This window comes from Ostrea edulis, chromosome 3, assembly GCF_947568905.1.
Source record: "Ostrea edulis chromosome 3, xbOstEdul1.1, whole genome shotgun sequence".
In the NCBI taxonomy this organism is placed as follows: Eukaryota; Metazoa; Mollusca; class Bivalvia; order Ostreida; family Ostreidae; genus Ostrea; species Ostrea edulis.
In genome coordinates, this window is record NC_079166.1 from 92,364,774 (window position 1) to 92,391,714 (window position 26,941).

Sequence of the window (26,941 nt, forward strand, 5' to 3'; positions counted from 1 at the left end):
TGATTTTTTTTTATTTTCCCTATTAATGCAATATTTTTTATATTTTTGAGAAGCATATATTCCCTGCTTTCAGTACATATAAAAAATATTTTTAATGCCTGGCAAAGTTATAAGAAAATAGCAATTTTTTGCACATATACGTTGTTTTACGATTTTATTTCTCAATGTTTAAACAGATCGGCGTTTTATCTATATTTATATATGGAAATTGGGAAAAGTAAATACATTCTGTAAAAGTAGAGGAAATGTTCTTTTTGATGGACCCTTATTCATATTATAATTCTCTGTAGTTTTTATATTACGATAAAATGAAATTGGGACATGCTGCGCGGTTTTCTTAAAAATTAGCGACAAGTCGACGTCGCTAACAGCAATCGACGCGTGTCGCACAATAAAGTGGTGAAAACTATTTGTATTGTCCTCTTTTTTTAGTAAATTCAGTACCTGTTGATACACTAAAACAACATACATACATGTGTGAAATAATCAGCCTGGTATCTCAGCTTTTTTAAAAAAAAAAGAAGAAGCATAAAACCAATATTGGTTTATAACAGTTACACAACCTACATGTAACTTCATAAATGCTACATCGGCAGATTGAATTTAAAAAAAGATTAATAAAGTACTTCAAATTCAAATATAAACGTTATATTTGTTCGGAATAGTAATAATTTTTTTTCTCTGCCAAAGAAAGAAAACAAAAAGAAGGTCGCCTATATATAGCCTGTATACTTTTATTTTTCTGTGATCCGGATCGCGGGCCTCGCGGGGTTTTCTGAAAGTGTGCACGGAGAACACACGTGTTTCCGTTTCAACGAAAACAAACAAACACAGCTTCACCGTGACTGTCACAGCGAACGCTTGTATTTTACATCTTTAAAACGACCTGATGTCAAAAGAAGAAGATGCCCTGGATCCCCTGTTGCAGGATGACCCAAACGATCATGCATTCAGTATAAATACGTACATGTAAGTTGATGTAGCCACATAGGCCGACTAAAAAGGGGAAGAAATGCGGTTTTGTTATGAAAAATTCACGATTAATTAACCGCGATTTGATGCCATGCTTTGTCGTTTCATGAAAGAAAATATTTATATTTTATGATATCTAAAACAAGTGAATAACACTCTGTCCGGGTCCGGCACTTTGATTAACACCCCCCCCCCCCTTTTCCCCAGAATTATCTCCTTACCTGACGCGCGAGTGTAAGAAGGGGTTGTATTTAGTGTATAATGGGATGGGGTGGTTTTAATCAGACTGGGCATTCACGACCGCTGGTGAGAAGGCTATTTTCCAAGTTTTTTCCATGTTTATAAAAGAAATTATCATTCTATGAAAAGAAAACACAATCTGTTAGGAAAACACAATTAGCATTATTGTAATGATAGAATTTATTATCATAATTTGAATTATTTTCTTTATTCTGCAACAGAAATAAAAACAAAATGTGTGTTTGGGCCAAAATGGGGGTTGGTTAACATCAATCAAAGTCTGATTATGACAGGCTAATGAAAAATCATATTGATTTCTCTTTTATCCAAATGCATGTATTTTATATACACTTAATAGCTTATGACCATAAATTACATGTGATCCATACATGCTGGTACTTGTATGCTATGACCTGATGGGCACGTGTCCCATTCTTGCCGTCCTCCTCCGTGGCCGAGTGGTCAGAGCAAATCACACGGCCTCTCACCTCTGTCGGCGCGGGTTCGAATCCCGTTCGCGCCGGTAAGTGAGAAAGTTTTCCCAGTTTACTTTCGAAAGATCAATGGTCTCTCCCCAGGTATCTGGGTTCTCTCTTCCACCAATAAAAAAACTGGGTGCCACCAGATAACTGAAAAATTGTTGAGTTTGGCAGAAAACATCAATCAATCAATCCCCCTCTCTAATTTCGACTAAATCCACAGCCCATCAGAGTACCATACAAGGGGATTTAGACACTGGGTACCATTAAGAAGCAATTCAATTCAACTTTTATATCTGGGGTCATTCACTTTCCCTCAGAGTTTCAGTATTTTCGCTGGACCCTGTAGGTTTTAACCTGAATTTCTTCAGTATTTGCCCTCGTGTATAATATATGCTAGGCATAATGCAGATACCTACATGATACATTTTTTTTTCATTACCCACTCTGCTACTCTCGCAATGTATAATACAATATTCGATTCATTTCTAACACATGTATGCAATCCCTTACTTTATCTTTAAATAAATTTGAGTAAATAAATTTAAGTGCGAAACTGTTCCATGCTACCGTGAAACTTAGATTTTGCTTTTTAAACATAAACCAACAATTCTTAATTGTAATTTCTTTTCTTCTTTAAAAAGGGTATTGACATCCCAATATTTAGTGGGAAGTTTCCAGGTATCATCCACTAGCGACAGTCTACTGACAAATCCAGACATGCATTGGAAGGATGCTGATGTGGAGGACACAGGAACACCTGATCACAGAACTGTGGCATTTCATTCGGGGTGACAACCTGGCTTTCAGTTGGTATGACTCTTTGATGTTGAATATAGGGTTTAATCAGTATAAATGTGATTAACATTCAAATAAATTCAGATAATACATTCACAATTGGAATCATGGCATTATGGTACACTGATATGTGTGTACCATTTTACTGGGTTTTTTTTTTTCCTGCATAACTAGGGATCGTATACATACAAAATAAGACAATTTCTAATTAGTTTCTAATTATAAGGTATGACACGTTTTAAGGTATGGTGGCCAATACTGATTTTATTTTTATTTGCAATTTTCTTTCAGATATGGGACTCTATTATTCGGAAAACTGCAGATTTTATGAAGCTGTCTTTGACAGAAGATTTGGTTTTCTCCATCTGTGTTGCCACCAACCATTATGCTGAGATAGTCATAACTAGGGGGAAGGGTTGCCATATACTTCCCAAGGAAGTTTGCAGCCTCTCACTGAAGAGGAACTGTACAGGTATTACTAGTTTTAAAAACCGATATTGTGGCAGTGATTTCCAGTTTCAAAAGAATAATAAAATGCATAGTAAAAAGATTACCTTTACCAAAATTAATCTGGCTGTGAATGTACATGTAACTCATTTATTAAATATGTATTACAATTACCTCTGATAAAATTTCATAAGTAATTAAATTCATACTTTTCAGAGGGTCTTGATTATCGAAAACATTTACAGAGCCAATTTGAGTATTCAAAAGCTTTGACAATACATTAGTATTTAGGACTAAGTATTAACGATGACGTTTTGTCTATTAACAATGATAGCTTTCATTCATATGTCGATTTGATATATCCCTGTGAGCTCGAAATAAAGGACACCACAGAGTCGTCCACTTCTGCTTCATACTTAGATATTTTATTGAAAGTAGACATTAACGGCAAACTAACAACTCAACTGTATGACAAACGGGATGATTTCAGCTTCTCCATCGTTAACTTCCCACATTTATGTAGCAATATTCCATTATCACCTGCATATGGTGTTTATATATCTCAACTGATTCGATATGCAAGAGCTTGTTCTGGGTATAGTCAGTTTTTAAATCGAGGTAAGCTACTGACAAACAAGTTGATGGTACAGGGATTTCAACAGTCTCGATTGAAGTCAGCATTTCGCAAATTCTATGGTCGTTATAACGATCTGGTTCGTCAATACAACCTCGCATTGGGTCAAATGCTGTCTGACGTGTTTCATACCGATTGTTAAGCCGTTCTTGGCACACTGATTTTGACTGCGGATAACTCCGTTTACCTGATCAGGATATGGGGCTCACGACGGGTGTGACCGGTCAACAGGGGATACTTACTCCTCCTAGGCACCTAATCCCGCCTGTGTGTCCAGGGGTCCGTGTTTGCCCAACTATCTATTTTGTATTGCTTGTAGGAGTTATGAGATTGATCACTGTTCGTTATCTTCACCTTGCATTAAGAAATACTTTTTTTCCAGATTTCTGTGCATTATCTTATACACGCCTGATGTGAAGTTCCAGTCGATAGACAGATATTGGTCAACGCATGCCCCTGTCGGAACAACTCGTTATCAAGAATTATGTCTCGAAATAGGTTTCAAGAGGTTGAATATAAGAACATTTTTGTTAAATATGATGCAAGTACATTTAAATCTAGTGATTGAAAGTAAGTACTTGAACATTCGTTTATGTTGAACTTGGAGAGGAAAAATGGTTAGTACTTTTTGATAACATTTGATAAGGTGTTGTTGCTTAGCAACCAAATATAATTGAATAAAAATAGATTATTTTAGATTAACAATAATTGAAAGATCTTTGTTTTAATGTTGCAATACTTATTATATTTAATGGAACATAATGGCAAAACGTCATATTATTAGAAAATGATGGACAAGTATATAAAGTATGAAGGTTCCATTTGATGACCTTTGATCTTAATTCTCTTGATTATATTTTTTGTTAAAAACCTTTTAAAATGATTAAGATCTATTTAAAGATTAGATTTTTAAAATAATGTGACATTTACTAATCATCATGGATTGTAATCACGTTTAAATTGTGTCGAATGGATGCAGAAAGGCAAATTATGGTCAAAATTGTACTATGAGTGTTGTTACTTAGCAACCAAAAATATTTGTTTGTCAATAAAATTGATTAATTTGATTTTGTTCTTTTTGTAGTATATTAAAAGGCACATCAGCTCATACATTTAGAATTTCCTATTTTTGACTCTAATCTAGTGAGAGGGGTCGTAATATATATATTTCAGAGAAAAAAGATTGCAAAAATGTGCACTTATATGACCTTTGACCCCGTAGACGTCTTTGAGGTCATGGGATACATTGACAAATTTTATAAGAAAGTGTTCCCTATCCAATTCCTAACAAAATTATATGTCATATGCCTACTCCAAATCATGATCCATGCAGATTTAAATCGATTTAAAAATGCTGTCATTTAGTCTTTAAAAACCTCTAAAATGTGCCGGTAGAGAAAGGGTTAATGTTCAGCTTGGAAACCTTTCGAAATCATTAAGAGAAAAGGAGAATGAGCTGCGTTCTTTACAACAGCAATACAAAATCCTTTATCAGACGCACATGTCACCTCAGTCCAAGGTAAGATGCGATGTATTCATTCATTTCTTTAAAAAATGAATCCACATTATTATACATCAAACATTGAGACCTATTCCTGTTAAACATGTTATTATTACTTGGTAAACTGCTGTACTTTTAGATAGTGGTGTTCCAATCATCGATTATAATCGAAAATCAGTCGATTGTTGGCAAATTCTAAGCGCTCGATTATGAAAATTTTATTCCAATTAATCGGTTTTTAGATTTTGTTTTCTCAACGACTGTAGTTTTTGAAGAATATTCCTGCCGTGACCTATCTAGTAACCTAAAAGGTTTGTTTATCATAATGGCGGCGCACTCGAAAGCGAAAGTATCCATACACGGGGAATAAAGCATGTTCACGTTGGTCAGATACTGAGATAGACGTACTTTGATTCAGGCATATAAACGAAGGACCATTATCAAAGAGAATCTTGATACTACATGCAGCAAAGCCATGTGGGAATTACGCATATAAAAATTTCAAAGGCCACTGTTACTCTGCACGTGCGGATCGTGTTTTCAATTGGTGACAATAAATCTCTTAATTTATCTGTTTTAATTTTGTTCGTAATAAAATGAATTTCTTTCCTCATTTTGCTTTGCTTTGCTGAACGTTAGGCCCTTATTATATTTTAATTCAGCCGGATCATCGTCAGTTAATGACATTTAACTTTGATATACGGACCGGAACTGAAGCAAACGATATCTGGTTTTTTTTTTGGCGACTTTTATATATGCAATTAAAAGAATTTAAAAAAATACAGACAGAAGATATTCACTTACACTCTCTCAGCTATGGAAACAACGAATATAAACGTAAAAAATATTTATTTACACTTTTGTAGTACTTATCTACTTAAATTACTTTAATTATTATAGAATTTCTCTATGTCCGATTATAATCGATAATTAGTTAGTTACAGTAAACCAATCATCGATTGTAAAATTCACACCGATTCCCATCACTACTTTTAGATAATAGAATAGGAAACAAAGACCATTAACATGGCCATGCAACGGGCTTCTTCAGTAGAAATAACTGCAGTTTCAGAGCAGCGAATTGTTCCATAAGAAACTAAAATCACCATGTCTGCCCAGACGAAATGGACGAAATCAGACAACTTCGCTCTAAGTATGTATTTTGATAATTGTTCTACTGGCTCTAAGTATGTATTTTGATAATTGTTCTACTGGCTCTAAGTATGTATTTTGATAATTGTTCTACTGGCTCTAAGTATGTATTTTAATCATTGTTCTACTGGCTCTAAGTAGGTATTGTGATAATTGTTCTGCTGGCTCTAAGTATGTATTTTGATAATTGTTCTGCTGGCTCTAAGTATGTATTTTGATAATTGTTCTACTGGCAATACTATTATTACGCTGGTTAATATCGTCTTCTTCATGAAAGTTTTTATTGCAATGCCATAATTGTTAATGGAATTCTATCGTTTTGCCATGTTCTCTGTCATCTTATATTGACTGTAGTACACTCATGCTTCATGATGAGACTAGATGTGGTAGTTCAGTGTCAGAGCATTTGCTTTGTAACCGGGATGTTGTAAGTTCGAGTCCCGTGATGCCATGGTTGCGTCAAACCTAATGCGTAAACATAGGTAGTGATTGATCCTTAGCCAAACGTTTGGCATTTAGAGGTGAGAAGCATGGGTCTTTCTGATATGACCTTTATAACATAGGTCCCGTCTCGTGGCAGGCATTGGCAAGTTAAAAGAACTCCCACTCCTACAACCCTGCGTGTTAAGCATAGGTCTAAATTAGTGATACTTCACCTACAACTGATGGCGTCTCAATATGAGTGAAACATTCTTGATGGGATGTAAAACAAACAATGAAACATTCTTCTCGAATATATCCATTAATTCATATTTATGTTAATCATTTTAGTGATTGAATTTCACGTTATGTAGCTACATGTATGATTATGACTTAAATTGTAACTCTACCATCATTGAATTTTGATCTGGCATCCATTATATATAGATTGCAGGAGACGGAGCTAACTCGGGAACAACTACACATCCAGCACCACGCCCTGGAGAAGGCACTGCAGGTGGAGAGGGAACAACGACTCCAGCTGGAGGAGGCCCTGAACACTATGCAGGAGCAGGCCCGGCTTGTAGCAGAAAACAAGCAGGTAATGGCACTTTTGTGTAATGTATTCATGACGAGTAATACTATTATTGTGGACCGAAACATTAATCAATCTGAAACGCCTCTTTGTTTCAAAAATCTTCTGTTTTGATTGTCATATATGAATTATTATATGATGAATTTTGATTTCAATTGAAATTGTTATTCATGAAATATACTCGGGGGGGGGGGGGGGGGGGATGTCAGGATAAGCCATATTTTGACCAAAGAATTGTTGGTTTAAAATGTTCTCTATAAAAGGAATATTATTATTGGAGAAAGAGAAAGAGTTGATTTGCCAGATGTATACTCTCTAAACAATCACATCAAGGGAAAGTAAGAGATGTCGATCTTTATCATAAGTGACATTATGTTTTAGTTGCTCACAGTTTAATTTAATGTATTGCACACTCTATTTTTAGAAATGTTTGTTAATAAGTGATCACTTTTCTTTAGATCAATCTCCAAATTGAAGATGATGAGGAGGAGATAATCCTAGAAGCAAGTCCCATGCTGAGTAAGTGGTTTATATCATTTCTATAGTAACCTCAAACCTTGTAACTTCATTGTTAGATAGTCCCAACATCTGCTAAGCATAGATACAATGCTGACTATTGAACAATGTCAACTTTTACTATTAGTTTTTGTCATGACGTCGTGGGCTCTGACCTGAGACAGGATCTCAGTCTTTATCTGTTTTGTCATTTAGTCATGATTACAGATAATCTATTTAACGTTGTAAAGTGTTGGCGTACTAGGAACAGATACACTATTTAATGTTGTAAAACTTAGGCTAGGAACATATACGCTATTTAACATTGTAATATTTAGGCAGACTAGGAACAGATAAACAATTTAACATTGTAAGATTTATGCTGGGAACATATAAACTATTTAACGTTGTAAAACTTAGGCTAAAAACATACACACTATTTAAAGTAATAAGGTTTAGGCTAGTAACAATAAACTATTTAACATTGTAAGGTTTAGTCAGACTAGGAACAGATAAACTATTTAACGTTGTAATGTTTAGTCAGACTAGGAACAGATAAACTATTTAACGTTGTAATGTTTAGGCGGACTAGGAACAGATAAACTATTTAAGTTGTAAGATTTAGGCTAGGAACATATAAACTATTTAACGCTGTAAGGTTTAGGCGGACTAGGAACAGATAAACTATTTAACGTTGTAAGGTTTAGGCAAGCTAGAAACAGATAAACTATTTAACGTTGTAAGGTTTAGACTAGGAACTTATAAACTATTTAACGTTGTAATAGGTAGGCTAGGAACAGATAAACTATTTAACGTTGTAAGGTTTAGGCGGACTAGAAACATATAAACTATTTAACGTTGTAATGTTTAGGCGGACTAGAAACATGTAAACTATTTAACGTTGTAAGGTTTAGGCTAGGAATAGATAAACTATTTAACATTGTAAGGTTTAGGCGAGCTAGAAACAGATAAACTATTTAACGTTGTAAGGTTTAGGCGGACTAGGAACAGATAAACTATTTAACGTTGTAATGTTTAGGCGGACTAAAAACAGATAAACTATTTAACGTTGTAAGGTTTAGGCGGACTAGAAACATATAAACTATTTAACGTTGTAAGGTTTAGGCGGACTAAAAACAGATACACTATTTAACGTTGTAAGGTTTAGGTGGACTAGAAACATATAAACTATATAACGTTGTAAGGTTTAGGCGGACAAGGAACAGATAAACTATTTAACGTTGTAATGTTTAGGCGGACTAAAAACAGATACACTATTTAACGTTGTAAGGTTTAGGCTAGGAATAGATAAACTATTTAACGCTGTAAGGTTTAGTCGGACTAGGAACAGTTAAACTATTTAACGTTGTATGTTTAGGCGGGCTAGAAACATGAAACCGAAAGGTCCCAGGTGCTAACTAAAGAAAATTATAATATGTGCATTACACTAAAGTTTTGTTGATTTATTCCTGTAGTGCATAATAAAGTATCACATATTAAGGTATATCCCATAATAATGACCGTGCCATTCCTTTGATCTTTGCAATAACCATGGTAGAAAGTAACATTATATAAATATTGCATGTATTTGAGGGTAACATTGAAAATTTTCACCCCGAGAAAACCATTGTCAACCGAGGCGTAGCCGAGGTTGACAATGGTTTCTCGAGGGGTGAAAATTTCAATGCTACCCTCAACTACATGCAATATTTGTTTTATTATACTGAATGTTATGTAAACTGGAAAGCAGAAAAACTTACGTCTGTTGACATTTGATCAATCACTGTCGTGCGATATTTCGTATTTCGATGCGGGTACTCGCGTTTATTACAAACGCTCAAACGACGTCGTCTAGCAATCTACGGTGAACCGTACGCGCATAAATTTGATGCATGTGATATTTTTTTATAATATCACCCGTTGTCAAGTACTGTTACCCGTTGCTAGATACTATCACCCTTGGTCGCGTGTTTTCTGTTCTCAGAGGGTAACAATATGTTTTTTCAAATGCTTCTCGACCAATCAGGTTCGAGTATTTTACATGAAAGTATAATAAAATGTTTTGTTAAATATTCTTGTATTGCATAATTAGTTATTACGTATTTCTTTCATCTTTGTAATAACCGTGATAGAATGTAATGAAATGCGTTGTTGATTTCTTCCTGTAGTGCGTAGTGAGGCTGGTTATGGACAGATGGTGTGGAATTGGCTTAGAGTGCGTCGGTAAGTGGATTATTCACATTATGCTTTTGATACCGTATGTTTTTACAGCATTATTTACTTTGCCATGTTCTAGGTGATAAACAGTATAAGCCGTATGGGAATATATCCGTTGAATTATTGATGTGGATTTTATATACAATCACGAAATTTTAAAATATTTTTTTATTGGGATGGGTTGGGATGGACACACATAACATTGCTGCGGATGTTCCTTTCTAGCAATGTATGTATATAGAGGTATTAGTATGTATGGGGCCTCCGTGGCTGAGTGGTTAGAGCATCGCGCTCAAAATCACACGGCTCTAACCTATGGTCGGCTCGAGTTCAAATCCCGCTCGCGCCGGTAAGTAGGATAGTTTCCCAGTTTACTTTCGGAAGGTCGGTGGTCTCTTCCCATGTACAGTGTGTCTGGGGTATATCTTCTACCAATAAAAACAGGGCGCCACCAGATAATTGAGAATTTGATTAGTGTTTCGGGAAAACAGCTAAACAATACAATATATGGCATAGTGTATATGAACAGGTATGACTGTAATTGTTGGGTTTTGTAGCTTTGTGTTGGGTGGTTGTAGTGTCACGTTGTAATGTGTGTACTTCAGGGAATACATCTGCTTTTCCAGTCGAACTTTGAATCGCTTGATGCGCATGCGCCCAGGAATCCGGAAGATAATATGGGGTTACTTTCTCCTGCTTCACCTGCTGGTCATTGGATTCTTGTTTGGACTTTTATAACGTACCTTTTCACATATATGTCCAGAGAGAGCAGTTATCCATTTCTTGTGAAAAACCAATTTAAATGTTCATTTTAATCATGCTTTGTCGCATTAGCGGTCGTGCAATCAAATATACCTTATGTTGTTTACTTTTTGAGTGAATGAATGAATGCACGAATTCTGTAACAACATGCAATGTATAATGAATAGTGTATGCTGCGATATTGTGATTCTGTATAAGATTGTGTGTAGCTCACAATTTTTAAAATTATATAATGCTTATTTGTGTATATATGTAGATAAGAGGACATAAATAAATTGTATAGTACGTTGTATACTATAGAGAATCATGAGATGATTCATCACACTTCAATATTTATAAGAACACTGTATAGTACGTTGTAGATTATAGAGAATCATGAGATGATTCATCACACTTCAATATTTATAAGAACATTGTATAGTACGTTGTAGACTGTAGAGAATCATGAGATGATTCATCACACTTCAATATTTATAAGAACATTGTATAGTACGTTGTAGACTATAGAGAATCATGAGATGATTCATCACACTTCAATATTTATAAGAACATTGTATAGTACGTTGTAGACTATAGAGAATCATGAGATGATTCATCACACTTCAATATTTATAAGAACATTGTATAGTACGTTGTAGACTATAGAGATTCATGAGATGATTCATCACACTTCAATATTTATAAGAACATTGTATAGTGTGTTGTAGACTGTAGCGAATCATGAGATGACTGATCTCACTTCAATATTTATATGAGCGTTGGGACACTACCTGTCAATAGTATTTGTTATACAGTGTCCTTAATAATTGCCACTCCGTGTTTATGCATTTGTTGTGATGGGAGGAGTATTGTTCTTCCTCAACATTCCGTCTATATTAATTGTAAATAATATTTTAAACGAAGTAAGGCAATTAAGTTTTATGCATTAATGATGTAAATGTTTATTTTGCATTATGTTGTTACTGATGTATTGCCATTACAAGTGTCGTTTAGGAGAGACTTTTGTGATTTGATACATAAAAACTGTGGATGATACATACCATGAGAGGCCCATGATTAAAATTATTTTTCGAGTAAAACATTGCTTATTTCTTTACTAATGACTTCTAGTAAAACCTATTGCTTATTTCTTTACTAATGAATGTGTTGAGGAGATCGAAGTCATCTTCATACAATTCCGTTTCCCCCATATGATTTCGATTTAAACCTTATTTTGTCATCAGTAACTTTAGGTAAGGAGGCTACAAGTATGTTGTAGTCTTTCACTGAAATTTGTCTGTAACTATGGACAACATTTACATGTAAGCTAGGTTTGATAACTGGTGATATGCCTATACACTGAAGTTTGTGTGTAACTGTGGACAACATTTACATGTAAGCTAGGTTTGATAACTGGTGGTATAACTATACATTGAAGTTCGTGTGTAGCTGTGACAACATTTACATGTACGGTAGGTTTGATAACTGGTGGTATACCTAAACATTGAGAAGCCACTGTGACAATCACTAGCGTTTGTGAAAATGGGTCACCTCAAATTCGCTATGATGACGTACCGACCTTCGTGTCCAGTTCGATCCGGGTTAGAATACAGATGAAATCCTCTTCATGCAGCTTTATTATTCTGATAAGGAAGATGATTGATGTTTTTGCTGTTTTGGGATAATTTCATATAACGAAGAGGGATGGCCGTCTGTGACCTTAGCTAAGGAGGCTACATTTTTGTTTTTCTCTGTGACACTGACCAGCGTGTACGAAAAATCGGTCACCTCAAAATTAAGTCTTGAGACGTACTGACCTTTATAATTAAGCAGGCTAGTGGAGGTTAGTGGAAAAAATACAAGAGGCCCAAGGGCCTAGAATCGCTCTTCTGATAAATTGTACAACCCCACCATTTCTATTCTTAGCCTCTTAGTATTCTAAATCTTTAGTTAAATCCTAAGAATTCAAAAAAAGTTGGTCAATGTGACCTACTTTTTGGTTTACACATTTTGAGAATCCAAGAAATATCAACTGACAAAATTTGATGATTTTAAGCCAATTAGTATCTGAATATTGAAATATAGCTGTCAAATTCCAATCGTAGGTCATGGTGACCTACTTTTTGGTCAGCGACCTCCGAACATGCAAGACCCATCAACTGACAAAGTTTGATGACTGTAGGTCAAATAGTATCTGAAATATATAAATATGGCCATCAAATTCAAAAAGTAGGTCAAGTTGACCTACTTTTTGGTCGAAACTCTTCGAACATGCAAGACCCAACAACTGACAAAGTTTGAGTTTGATGACTGTAGGCCAAATAGTATCTGAAATATATAAATATAGCAGTCCAATTCCAAAAGTAGGTCAAGGTGACCTACTTTTTGGTCGACACACTCCGTAAACTCAAGATGCATCAACTGTCAAAGTTTGATGATTGTAGGTCAATTAGTGACTGAAATATATAAATAGAACTGTCAAATGCCAAAAGTAGGTCACAGTGACCTACTTTTTGGTCGATACACTCCGAAGACTCAAGATGCATCAACTGACAAAGTTTGATGATTGTAGGTCAAATAGTGTGTGAAATATAGTAATTTAGACTGAAGACGCATCAACTGACAAAGTTTGATGATCCTAGGTTTTACAGTGCCCAAAATATGCATCTAAAATTGAAAATGTGAAATTTGAATATCTGCAAAATTCAAAAAGTAGGTCACTGTGACCTACTTTTTTATAGATATGTTTCAAGGCCTCAAGATGCATCAACGTACAAGATTTGATGATTCTAAACCTCTCGGTATTTGAAATAACAACTTAAAATATATCTATAAATGATAAGCCATAAAATTCAGAAAGTAGGTCACGGTGACCTATTTTTCAGTTGACGCATTTCAAGGTCCCATGACGCGTGTGACTTAAGGTCATGTTTAAGAATTATTAAAAAAAATGAAGCTTAATATCCTATTGTTTTGGGTGTAGGTCATTTATTAATATTAAAAAACTGAAGACACTTTTCAAGTACCACACCATATATACGCCTCATGTACTTTCACTTCGCATGTTTACTTAAGATGTCAAGGGTCATATGACGTCATTTGACCAGATTATACAAGACGCAAATAGATGATCATAAATCGACACGGCGCACAGCCAGCTGTACATAAATCAATAAAAACATGACATGATAGAAAAGAATAAGTTTCACAGAATCGAGTATTCACTGTCCAAATTGGATCATCCGCTTGCAAATAAGTTAAAAATGGCCCACAAGATGAAAACCTACCCCTGTACTTTGTTTATTTGTGTTTTTTCTCGAGTTCAGTGTATTGTTCAAGAATATTTCAAGATTTGGACAGTGATTTCTAGATAAAGCCTTGTTCAAAGCTTTCAAATAATCTCATGGTTCCACAACACATTTATTTTCCTCTTACCGCCGTCCAGTTTTATCTTCGATATGCATGTAAACACGCTATCTAATTAATATTCAAACGCAGCACTGATGTAGAATATTGATCCAAAATTAGATACTGGAAAGGGAAGTAACACGGCGGGAAAATTACAATTTATTATGTAAATGTATACATGATACATGTACGCAGGACAACCAATGTATTTTAACCAAGAAACATTTACTTTAGTTTTAATCTTTTAACTCTCTATATATTGTTTATTCGCCAATCAAGGTTCCTTGGGAAGGGGGGGGGGAGCATGTACAGTAATGAAAATAAGAAAACAATCATTCAGAATTACTAATACTATCAGAGTTCACACTTCTGCACTGCACATATCTATAACTATATATGAAATACTGATTGCAGACAAGATTTAAATTAACAACATGATATATACAATAAAATAACCCAACTGCTTCACACATCAGTTTCTGAGACAGTGGATAGGTCCAAGTGTGTTGTGTGAATACATATAAAATTGTAATCAAATCAGTATTATTGTAGTTTAGTAAGTACAGTATGCAAGTATAAAACACATGTACATGTAGGATCCAGTTGTTCTGAATGTTTTATGCTAATGCAGAGAGGTTAGAATAGAATAATTATATAAATGAAAACAATTGATTGTATGAATGTAAAACTTATACGGTACCAATTTGAATGCACCAGATGCGCATTTCGAGTGTTCAGTAAAGAAAGTATGAATTGTTGACTTGATTACAGGGGGCACCAAGGGACAGTGCCTGTTAACAGTCTGGTAATAAATATATTGTACCGGACTGTTGGTCTTGTACTCCCAGTAACCAAGACATTTATATTTAACAACTAATTTCAGAGACATTTTAAACTATAGTTTGTATTCAAACATTGTACGTTTGTAACGACATAATGATAACGAAGCGGATAAAAGATCTGTTTACAATCAGATTATTTAAAGTCCAATCTTAAACCTCATGAATGAATGACAGTCTGATACCCCCCCCCCCTTTCCCCTATCGTCGTCAGGGACCATTAGAAGGGAGCTGGTTTTAATCAGACTACACACATAAATATGCATGCACTATCTACCTTCGATCTATGCCTAAAACGAAATAATTCCTTCAAACAAGTGTGTAATATATGTATTACATATATTAAAAAAAATATTTCTTTGCTTTGGTATGAATACAACACACCAGTATCTATATATTTTTTTTGAAAATTTAATCTGATGCAAAGAATTATGCATTTAATTTCACAGAGATCGGTGCGGTGTTGAATTATCTTATCTGCATTATCTCGAACACATCATACGTGATGGCCATTAGTACAGCAAGTTCTTATATTTCTGAGCTTAATAACAGATCGAACTCAGTGCGTAATTTGTAACTGACGATTCGCGGTGCAAATCATGTGCTGATCCAGCAATATAGTCTCGGGTGTCAATCCCTGCATTGGGGTGGGGGTGTCTAAACAAGGTTACAAACATGCAGTATCTACTAAATAGATGTAGAATATATACAAAAATATGATACACTACATGTATGTTTTCATGAAACACTGTTGAAGGGTGGTTGTCTATATCTGGACCCATGCTGCTCTTGCAATGAAACACAGTTTAGGGAAGGGGATAACTTAATTTGATAGTTTTAAAATCGATTAAAATGTCATGGAGTTATTACTTTTCAAATTGAGTGGGTTTGGGTAGGAGTCTGGACCCATGCAGCATCTGCACTTGCAATGAAACATACATAATGAGGTGGGGGGGGGGGGGGTATATGTATCTTGTTCTACAATGAATATTTGTATTATATCACTGTGTATATTAAAAAAATCCGTGGGAATACCTAATGACTCGAGTTGGATTTCTTTTAGAAATTGTTTAAGGTGACAACTTGAAAATCAAAATTGCTTTCAACAAAATATGTATCTAGAATACAGCCATCATACAAGCTACTGGAAAACCAGAAGTGACACATACTCCTACACTACTTGGGGAGGGGGTATATTTTCCCAGTTTTAAGAAATATTCTTAATTCATTATTGAAAATAAAGATAAGTGGCTGCAGTGTGTAAAATATCTAGTTCACCAAATGAGTGTCAATCTTTTTACTTCATTTGACACCCCCCCCCCTTCACTCTCAAATACTTTTTATCACTTGACCATGAACATGTAGAAAGATTAAAATTTGAAGTACTCAGTCAATGCAAAGTAATTCAAAGTGAATTTCAATTAAGTTTCAATAAAACTATTTCTCATTTTGTTTTGTGTTTAATTGAAAACATTCATAGAACACAAGATTAGATGCTTTTTCAGCAGCATTTTCTTCATATTAAAACTTGACAGTTTACTAAAGTTCGTAAGCACAAATGTAGATGACAATTCACATCACTGAATTCAATTAGTGGATATCCTGGTTTGACCACTATGTACAGCGTAGTAACCAGCTGATGGAGATGAATATTATCTACTGGAGTCAATATGGCTGTCATCTGTGGGTACTAAATGAAAAAAAGATGAAAGTTGCCAGTCAAAAATATTTAAAACACAATACTGTAGGTCTAAGTGTTCAAGTTTATATGTGCATTATAACATAAAAACATTCAGATTTCATACCATACAGCAATATCAAAACATGCTTCATATGAATTTTCTCTTATTTATCATTTTGAATAAATTAATATTGACTAGATGTAAACAATGCCTATAATTATGTATATCCAGTGCCTGGTTGGATTATTTAAAGTTTGTAAAAATTACCTTGTATGTACATTTGTGGTCACTGGTCTAGAGATGTGGAAAATTGGAAATATCATGCTGTTTGAAAAGTTCACATTCTTGTTGGTATCATGCACATCTGTAAATAGCATTATCTCATATTATAAATACATATGCCGCAAACATTCAATGTATTAAAGAAGGGTCTCAAATACACATAAAAAATTTGGGCAATCAGTGTGCATTCAGGGTCTTTTATTTTTCTTCCATTTATTCAAACTGTAATGTAAGCGAAAATATCCCAAGTTTATTTTTTTTTTCTAGTATGTCACTTGATAAAATTAAATGTGACTGTAAATCTAGAGCATCAAAATTAATGTAGTTACACGTGCATTTGTACAAGATGTTACCACAGATACCTGATGCACTGATACTAGCGCCACCCCCCCCCCCCCCCCCCCCATTTTTGAAAATATTTTTTGCAGCGATAAATCTGAAATGTGTTGATTCCCGGTCTAACTCATTTCTTTTTCGATTTTTAAAGTACTGTAATCGTTTTACACTTTTTGTAAGCTTTAGTGACTGGACTAGTCCGGGTATAAAAAAAATGAGCACAAATTATGTAATAAATTATAGGTTGCTAATGTTATACATGCAATACTGAATTATATATACAGTTTGACGTCATATGTACATGCCAAATATATATAAACGTCTTTACAAATATGCATATGAACTGTTAGTATTTAGTTTGTCATCATTATACAGATCTCATATTGTGTAAAATGATTGTATGCCAACATGCTTGGTGGATCAATAAATAAATTAAATCATACCGGTAGAAGCTTACAAAAAGCGTGGACGGATTACTTGAATCGAAAGAAGGATGGGGTAGATAGGGAAGTTACTTATTTCAGAGAAATTATAGCAAGAAAAAAAAATCAAAAGAAAGAGGGGGGAGGGGGGGTAAGTACATGATTGTAATATCCATACTTTAGGTGCCTGTGGATTTTACTGCCTAGATACCCGCCTGTACTCATGTAAATCATGTTTATATAAACAAACAACAACTGGTACCATTTGAGCATCAGTTCTCTAACATATAGGCCTATTTTGCGTGTGTGCACCTAATTTGCTACACATCGGCTACGTGTGACGTGTGCAGTATGCAAACAAAGAACATCAAACTATGTATATACTACCTCTAAAGTATTGAGTCAATGTATAAAACACAGTAAATGTTGTCTGCTTTCATTGTTGACAACTTTGGTTTCAGGTATTCATACATCATTATTTCAATTACAAGAATTTACCTTGATTTTTCCGATTTCAAAGTTGTACAGCTGACATCTTCTGAACGTCGCGTCGTCTTTGCCATGTGCCTAGTAAGCGCATTTTAGACGCTGATTCCAACCATACGACAAGCTTCACCGAGGTATTTCTCATCATAATGCCTTGTGATGTGTTGTCAAATCAGGGAAATTTGACTTATTTTAAGCGTAGAATAAAGGCAATATTCCGATATATTTTTATATGATCCTAAAATTAGAGTTTGTGTATGTGTATTCAAATATGGATTGATCAAGGCGGAGCAACTGTTATGACGTATCAGCTCATTATGATCTCATTATCATACCGAGTTCATTCGTTACCTTAAGTGTCCTGCGGATCCACCAACTGACAAGTTTTGATGATCATAGGCTTCAAAGTGTCCAAGATATGCATCAAAATTAATTTTAAAATAAATACCTGCAAAATTCAAAAAGTAGGTCACCGTGACTTACTTTTGAAACAACTTGACACAAGGTCCTAAGATGCATCAACTGTCAAAATTTGATGATCCTAGTCCCTATAATGACTAAAATATCAAAGATTTAAGGAAATATAAACTTAGGTCAACTTTGAAGTGACCTTGAGACCACGCCCTTTGCCCCAGGGTAATACCTTGAGCAATTTTTAATCTACAACAAATCCTCATCCTTATGTGTAAGTTTGGTGATAATCTGCCCAGTGGTTCTTGAGAAGATTTTTTAGCAACCACTAGTTTTGTTTGTATTTTCTTGATTATCTCCCCTTGTTAAAAAGTCACATCCCTCTATTTAGTATGTATGAAAGCCCTTGGGCCAATGATACCCTGTATCAAATTTGAAAAAAAAATGGTCAAGGGGTTCTTGAGTTATAGCCCTTTTTCTAAAAAGTTTACGCACACCACACAAATGGCCATAGCATTAGCTCTTTGAACCTTCGGCTCAGAAGAGCTAATAATGCTATACACAATGCGCCTTTCTGCACACTACGTCATATTACGTCTAAGTCATCCGGTGAAATGTCAGTGTATACCGCTCTTTAATATAGGAATATATTTTACAGTTCTTTATGAATAAGTCTACTTGTCAAAATATTATAAATACCTCACCGTGTCAGATTTTTACCTTTTGTAAGCACAATTATAATTCAGTTAAGGAATGAAATATTTGAGAGCGTCATCACTTACGGGTGTAAACAGCAGGAATTAGAAAAAAACAACGATGGTGTTTTTTTCTTGGTGTGCAAGTAAAATTGAAGAATGTCCACTGCTATTTCGTAAAATCGAACAGAAAATTTGCTTTAACAAGTTTGCAACAAAATATGTCAACGCTCGATATTTTCAGTAAAATGTAAATCACGCTACGAGTTTCTGTAACCTTCCATATCACGATTCATGTTAATCGGGAGATCTCCGTATGAATGAAAAATTCTCATGCGGGACGTCAAACAACATACAATCAATCATTCACGTTAATCGGGTTGTTCATTATATTTGTAATTATGCCCCATGCTTCCTCCTTTTACCTTTTATTTCCTGTATGGATCCGGGTTATAAAAGTCCTCAGTACTTCTTGCTTGTCATATGAGGCGACTAAATAAGACAGTCGGATGAGACCCCTAAAACCGAGGTCCCATGTCATAACAGGTGTGGCACGATAAAGATCCCTCCCTGTTCGAAGGCGTGAGTGGCGATCATAGGCCTAACATTTGCAGTCCTTCACCGGCAATTTTGACGACTTCATCTGAGTGAAAGATTCTCGAGAGGAACAATAAACAATATCAAATCAATCAATCATTTAATTTTGATAGACAAAAAGTACATTCCACTGTAATACATTCAATGACAATTTCGTTTTTTCCCCATACAAATAGGTATATAACTCAATGTCAATAATGAAAGGTCATTCACACGTAATATTAGTTTCATGGGATAATTAAAACGTTGAAATATATGGTTTATTAGAAACAGAACAATCATAAACATATACAGGGCATACAACGTGTTGGGGATAATTTGAATTACAATCGCCATTCCCATCCCTTTATCAAAATACCAGTCCTATAAGTAGCAGCAATGCAACATGGCTCAATCTATAATCAGCAACCAGCATGGCAGGACGAAGTCACATTCGATTTTAAATATATAGATATGCGAGATTTGGTAGAACACCACTCTAATCTGATAAAAGCAGTATGAACTTGTTTGACAAACACAATAAAGCATTGAACAACGGTTGTACTTTTATTGTTACTCTGTTAATGAAGATATATTATCATCTAACAGAACAAACTTTCTTCAATACCCCATATCGGTATACATTGTTATAGACTGTACATAAATATACTCATCTTTCCTACTTTTACAATTTGAAAATTAGCAGAAATCATTGCAGTATATTATAATTTGCTAACATTATCGTCTGCCAGGTTAAATACCTTCGTTACAAGTCGGCAACAAATGGGATCACAGTTGTGTTTTCTGGACGCTGACCGGCTATGTTGAAAAAAAAAATCGTGTTCGATGCCAGCTGAATATTGATTTCCAAAAAAACCTTTTTTATTGGGTTCTCTATATCTAAATTGTCTTTACGAAATACAAACTTACTGTAGTAAAATGCAAGGCATGACCGCACACAAACGTACAAGGCCTATTGGTATGTCGAAGCTGGAGCAGTTCACTAAAGGTTTGTTTTCCTTTACTACCGGGGTATAGCTGTTTCTTTGATTATTAACTTTCAAAATGATAAAGCTAATTTACACCAATCATTACAAACCGCTAGTATTTAATTTAAACAATATTTTATTATGTATGAAACATAAATGGATTAGGGAGCAGGCTTACAGCCTATATAAACCTTCTCCACTATACTATACCGCTAGTATAGTCATCAGATGGCCCCAAAATGGGGATCAACGCATATTTAGATGTTGCGAATTCCAAATAATTGGTACTTTTTTATGGTAAGATTAAACTTTTTGTTTGACTGTTAACTTTCAAAATGATGAAGCTAATTTATATCCGCTGGTATATTCATCAAATACTCGTAGAATGAGAGCGGTACGTAGATTTAGATGTTGCGAATTACAAATATGATACCGATACGTTTTTGTACTTTTTGGATGAGGCGGTTTCATTACAGATGAGATGTTGTTTTATAACTTATTCTTTATACAAATCAATAGTTATATTCAAAGTGATAAAATATGATTATAGTACAATACAAAAACTTGAGTGGGGCGTTAGAAAGTTTGTTCAGTATATAATCACTTTAATCAATGTATGACGCTAATGGTGAAGATAAGAGCATATAATACTACAGTTGTCCATCTACTTTGTACAGATCCTGAAGCGTACTACTACACCATTTGCAGGGAACGGAACGAAACGATTCTTGCACGGAATGGTGAACAGTTTGCACGAAACGTTGAACGATTTGCACGGAACAGTGAACGGTTCGCACGAGACGTTGAACGATCTGCACGGAACAGTGAACGGTTTGCACGAAACGCTGACCACTTTGTAGGCGTGGTTTGCACGCTTTGTGAACGGTCTGCACGAAACGGTAGGCATGGCCTGCACGCTTTGATTTTTTCGGTATTATTTGGTTCAAATAGTTTCAATATAATTGCAGTATTCTAGATATTAAGAAAAGGTTAAGAAAGAAATGATAATGATTCATTTTAAAATAATTGCTCATGTACGACGCGGTAAATTTCATTTTTGCTTATTAAATCAATAAATTATGAACACGTTGGAATGAAAACAAATGATTTTTTTTCGGAAATAACAGAAAAATATGCAAAATTATATCGTCACGGAACATTAATTAATCAAATTTTATTGATTCATTGCTCTATTAAATTCATTGTAACTGAATATGAAATGGTCGCGTCTGTTTCGTTATTGATGCACACTCATTCTGAGTGTCGTTAAAATACATTTGCAATTTGTATATGCCAGGCCTCTTCCCAAAGACAGATGTTGAATAAACCTATACGTTTTATATACATGTGTACGTGAATGAAAACAGATAAAATGATTTAAAGAAATTTCTCGTCTCTTTTCAAAGACAAATCTTAAATAAACCTATACATTTTTACATACGTGTATGACAATAGATAAAATGATTTTAGAAATTCTCGTAAGACTGGAACATATTCTCGGGCGGGGGGGGATGCATCTAGATCTATAATTAGCCAGTCGATAAGAACCTGTCATCTTGGATAAGAAGGGAAAATACAAAACAAAAAGGAAGCTATTAAAATATGATTGAAATAAATGGAGAAATAAATCATATAAATGGATAAATAAAACAAATAATGACTAACTACAGTAATGATCAACAACTATGTGAGCGGATCTACCATCCAATTTTGATTAGATTGTTGCATTTGCCTCAATTTTAAACCTATAGAAAACTGCATCTATTTTTGAAAGACAAAAGATAAAACACCTCTTTTGTCACATTTCAATTGCCCCGCCGATTTCCACACCTTCTGTGCAATGTTAATTTCAAATACACGGATTAGCTGACCTCTATTGTGGTAAAAAAGGACCTTGGAATTTGCGTAGAATATACAAGTTATACACGGGTCGGTCTTTGCATTATGCAGACAGTTCCGATAAACGATTTTGATAAAAATATTTTTTTATTTAAAAAAAGAAACTTGATCATACAAATGCAACAAGACAAATGAATTATTTCTATATACAAAAAAAAAAAAAAAAAAAAAGATAACGAAGGCAGTTATATACATGTCTCCGCACTTGCTAGAAACTACCAAGGATAAGAAAATGGTATCGGGTTTTAGTCTGCCTAAAACAGTTTTCTTTCGATTATTTGTAGATTTTCACTGTCTTAAAGACATTTTGAAATAATTGGTCAAATTCCCAACAATGTTTACCTGTTCTACATTTCATCTAAGGGCGTGATTTTAACGATATGCACGTTTCTATGGGCGTGGCTTGATCCTGCACGGAACGATTCTTGCACGAAACGATTTGCATGGAACAGAGAACGGTCTGCACGAAACGCTGAATGGTCTGCATGGAATGCTGAACGGTTTGCACGGAACGGTGAAGTTTGCACGAAACGCTGAACAGTCTTCACGAAACGGTGAACGGTTTGCACGGAACGAAACTAAACGCTTTGGAGGTGTAGTAGCACGTTTCAGGGTCTGTACCAAATACTCAGTGTGTGGAATGCACACCACGGATTGTTTTGGTATTCGCATTTTAATGAATATTACAAAATGAACACATAATAATCTTAAATATCTATTTTGATTGTTTATACCGCGTTCAGATCTCGAGTAATGATTACAATTGTTTTTATTTCGTCAAATATTCCAAAGTCATACGATTTCTTTAACAGCAGTTTAAATTGAACTCTATAAAAACATGGTTTCTAATTAATACAAAGTACGATGTAATTCGGAAATCATACAAAATTCTACACCCATCGATGTTCTACTAAAGTACAGTACAGCAATGAATTCCTGGTTTCCTAACTACGTGATATTATCCCCTTACCTTGCTGTGTTTATTGATTTGAATTGTCATTGACTGTTAAAATCGTTCGTCTTCTAACGCAATTGTGACAGGAACATTATACGAAAACAAGTGAAGATATGCACAGCAGTAAAACAATGCATACCGTGCTTATAACCAACTTCCATCGACGCATGAACGTGTCGATCATCGGTTTATTCTCTTCCGGAAGTGACTATTCGTCATCTATTTCAACTCAAACACTGCATCTATTTCAACTCAAACACTGTATAGGATTATAAAATATATACTATACAATTCCATTGAGGAAATATATTAAACATTGCTATATACAACCATTATCAGCATGATTTTATGTTACAACTACATGTACATGTAAATATGCTCACAGACATGTTGCAAAATTATGATGCACCTCTTCACAGTACACAATTTCGTAAATTACGACAATTCATCAAACCACTTTTCATTTTTACGTGTCTTTTCCTCAATGTTGAGTATGTAACATTTGTCTTTTCCTCGTTATATATTGCGTATCCATGTTATGCATGTACCTTTGGATAGTAAACCATGTCTATGATCATGAAAAATTCAAGATGATATTGATGCTTGTGAGTGCATTTATAAAACCGGGAACAAAAGATTTCCAATAAATATCAAATTTTAAAAGTTATATAACCCTTTAATTAATAATTTGCCATGAAAAGATACAAGAATACGTTCCCTGTCGTCTAGAGCACTGTTAATTGCTTATATCTATATATTTTTCATCAAGTAATTCACAAGTTCGTGACTTGATAGTATACGACGTTTTCCCCTCATTGAAATAATATATATTAGCATTAAATATTGGATTTCAATTATTTTATCCCTTACCCCCCCCCCCTCCCGGATTTCTTATCGACGAGCAAAGAGTAGTATAAATTCAATTTCAATATATCTTATCGACCTTTAACAAAAGAGCAGTATAATTCGCATTAAACAGTCAAATGTGTGGGTTTTGCTATAATGTACACACAAAGATATATTTCTTAATTTTCAGAATATTGTGAAAATGTTCAACGTTTTGTATATCCCATACGACATCACAATGTTCATCGCATGGTCATTTCAATTCCAACAAAACAGTAATTTTACATTATGACATCACAAATAGGGTCCATGCATCAAGGATATTTCTTCTAGTTGACAAAGAAATAATCTGATAATTGAATCCGAAGAATGGTTAGGGGAACTCTCGTTTGGCTCTGTGGCATCCTGAAATAAAATTCACATGGTGAAAGAAAATTGATTTGATATCATGCAATTCAGTGCCTAATCATCTTCACCTTGTGTCCACTTTACACCCCACAAACCCTTTCGAATAAGGCAGAGAATCGATTAACAGGGGACATGAATATCTTCACGTGTTTATCAGTTTTATATTCGATTAATAAATACGATAGATCTGTGTCAGTTGCGTGGGGGATTAATGACTTAAAATCATAAAAATACCGTAAACAAATATTTTCAGCTTCGTTTATATAGTTTAAAAAAGACGAAAACAGACACACGCAGTTGATTGTCCAGACACAACAGTAGGAACTTATACATCAAAATTTTCACCCCTTTCTGTTTGCTTATGAACACGTTAACCGTTTTGTTGCTTATGTTCTACCATTAATTTTACTGAAAAAGATTCTATCAAATTTATAGCTTCTTTCGTTGTTTCTGTCATATTTTACGTTTTTGGACTAACAGCATTATGAAAGCCGTTACTTGAAAATCACTAGCTAGATTATAAAGTTAAAAATCAGATCATCACTAGGTGTTATCACTGCGAGCCCAGTTTAAGTTGCGTAATCTGCCAGAGGTTTGTGGGGAGATGAGTTGACCCAAAACTCATAGCTTGTAAAGATTGTCTCCGTTTGAATAGTTTTCCTTTTCAAAATATATACACTTTGTTGATGATTACAATTTCAAGAGGTAATTACCTTTTGAGACTATCGACGAATTGCATCAATTCTACTCTTGAATGAACCATTTGTAAGTCTCATTATTGCCTACAAATAAAGATAGATAAATAATAGTTGTATTCAAACTAAGTTCTTAGAATAGGACTGGAATTTACCGTTATTATATTGCTTACTCTTAGGTGTATTAACAAAACAGAATAAAGAAGACAGGGAGAAAGCAGTTTTAAAACATACAATGAAGGGATTCCTTTGTATATATAGGATTTAAAAAAAATAAATCTTAGTAAGAATCAGACTCTTACTTATCGGACTAAATTGCTTAGATGAAACAACAAGAGGCAGATAATAAACATACTTGCAGTGGTGGTCATATTAAATGTATCAACAGTACACTCGTATAATTCTCACCTGTGCCAACTCCTCCCAGTAAAGTTTGAAATCCCCCTCATCCATGCCGTTTTCAGGCAGTGTACCATGTGCACTCATGTTCCTGAACTTTCGTATTCTCTCGATGTCATCCCCAGCCGTTCTCTGTCCAACCACTGGCACACTCCCCCAGCCAATAGTCGGGGGAGGCACATTGTCACCATAGTTCCTCAGAAGTTTGTACATGATTGGAACATCAAACGAAGTAGACATAACATTTGTGCTACCACCTATGGAATTAGAAAATGGATAAATGCCATCCCAAAAACATGATCAATATTGTCATCACAATACACACGAACATACATAAACTCTTTTTCTTTGTCACTAAATAAAGAACACGATTCCAATTATTCTTTAAGGAGTGATGAAAAAATCTACCTGCTGGATAAACAATTCCTATTTGGTCTTCCGTGAATTTGAATGGCCCCCTGGTCAGGGGAATCTTGTTATCTTGGAGACACTGTTCTAAATCCTCCGATGGAAATATTGCGTCAAAATAAGCTTGTAAAGCATCCCTTCCAGTGATCACAAGTTTCCGAATTTTCTCTTCATTCGTCGTATTCACTGACAAAAAAAAAAACCCAAAAAAACAAATGGTTTCTGTAGAGAATGTGAAATTCAGGTACATTTAGAAGCATCACTTGCGTATACCAGAAGTAACATACCTTTATCACTTCCAGTCTGTGAAGAGACATTGGGTGCATTCTGAAATCAATGTAAAAAATCAAACTTAAGAAGAAAAAAATGGCTGGAAGCTGCTTTCGGCAATTATCTCCACTCTGCCCTACTCATAGCTTCTATGATCAGAAACTACTTCTTGGTGAATTCGTTAACAATCAAACGATTGTGATGACACATGTTAGCCAGTGAAATGTATTGTTTATGATTAGAG

At 34.6% G+C, this 26,941-nt stretch overlaps 2 protein-coding genes across 2 annotated transcripts in view; one reads left to right on the forward strand and one right to left on the reverse strand.

Annotated features, from left to right (window-relative positions):
* The first annotated feature begins 5,071 nt into the window (after positions 1 to 5,071).
* LOC125674438 (uncharacterized) lies at positions 5,072 to 10,711 on the forward strand. Its single transcript, XM_056161085.1, has 5 exons — positions 5,072 to 5,089; positions 7,098 to 7,244; positions 7,697 to 7,757; positions 9,902 to 9,956; positions 10,577 to 10,711. The coding sequence occupies exons 1-5, from the start codon at positions 5,072 to 5,074 to the stop codon at positions 10,686 to 10,688; spliced, it is 393 nt and encodes a 130-aa protein (XP_056017060.1). The 3' UTR covers positions 10,689 to 10,711.
* Positions 10,712 to 19,936: 9,225 nt separating this feature from the next.
* The window catches only part of LOC125673047 (uncharacterized), a 424,666-nt gene continuing 417,661 nt past the window's right edge, over positions 19,937 to 26,941 (reverse strand). The window contains exons 19-23 of the mRNA XM_056159423.1: positions 26,715 to 26,754; positions 26,428 to 26,613; positions 26,029 to 26,276; positions 25,639 to 25,707; positions 19,937 to 24,922 (exon numbers count right to left, since the gene is read on the reverse strand). Of these exons, the coding sequence (XP_056015398.1) occupies positions 25,648 to 25,707; positions 26,029 to 26,276; positions 26,428 to 26,613; positions 26,715 to 26,754 (534 nt within the window). The 3' untranslated portion in view covers positions 19,937 to 24,922; positions 25,639 to 25,647. The remainder of the gene's footprint in view (positions 24,923 to 25,638; positions 25,708 to 26,028; positions 26,277 to 26,427; positions 26,614 to 26,714; positions 26,755 to 26,941) is intronic.

What these genes read in the sequence shown, in the direction of transcription:
- LOC125674438 (XM_056161085.1), top strand. An exon ending in TTGTAGCAGAAAACAAGCAG is followed by an intron (nt 7,245 to 7,696) that starts GTAATGGCACTT and finishes ACTTTTCTTTAG; the next exon opens with ATCAATCTCCAAATTGAAGA. An exon ending in AGAAGCAAGTCCCATGCTGA is followed by an intron (nt 7,758 to 9,901) that starts GTAAGTGGTTTA and finishes TTCTTCCTGTAG; the next exon opens with TGCGTAGTGAGGCTGGTTAT.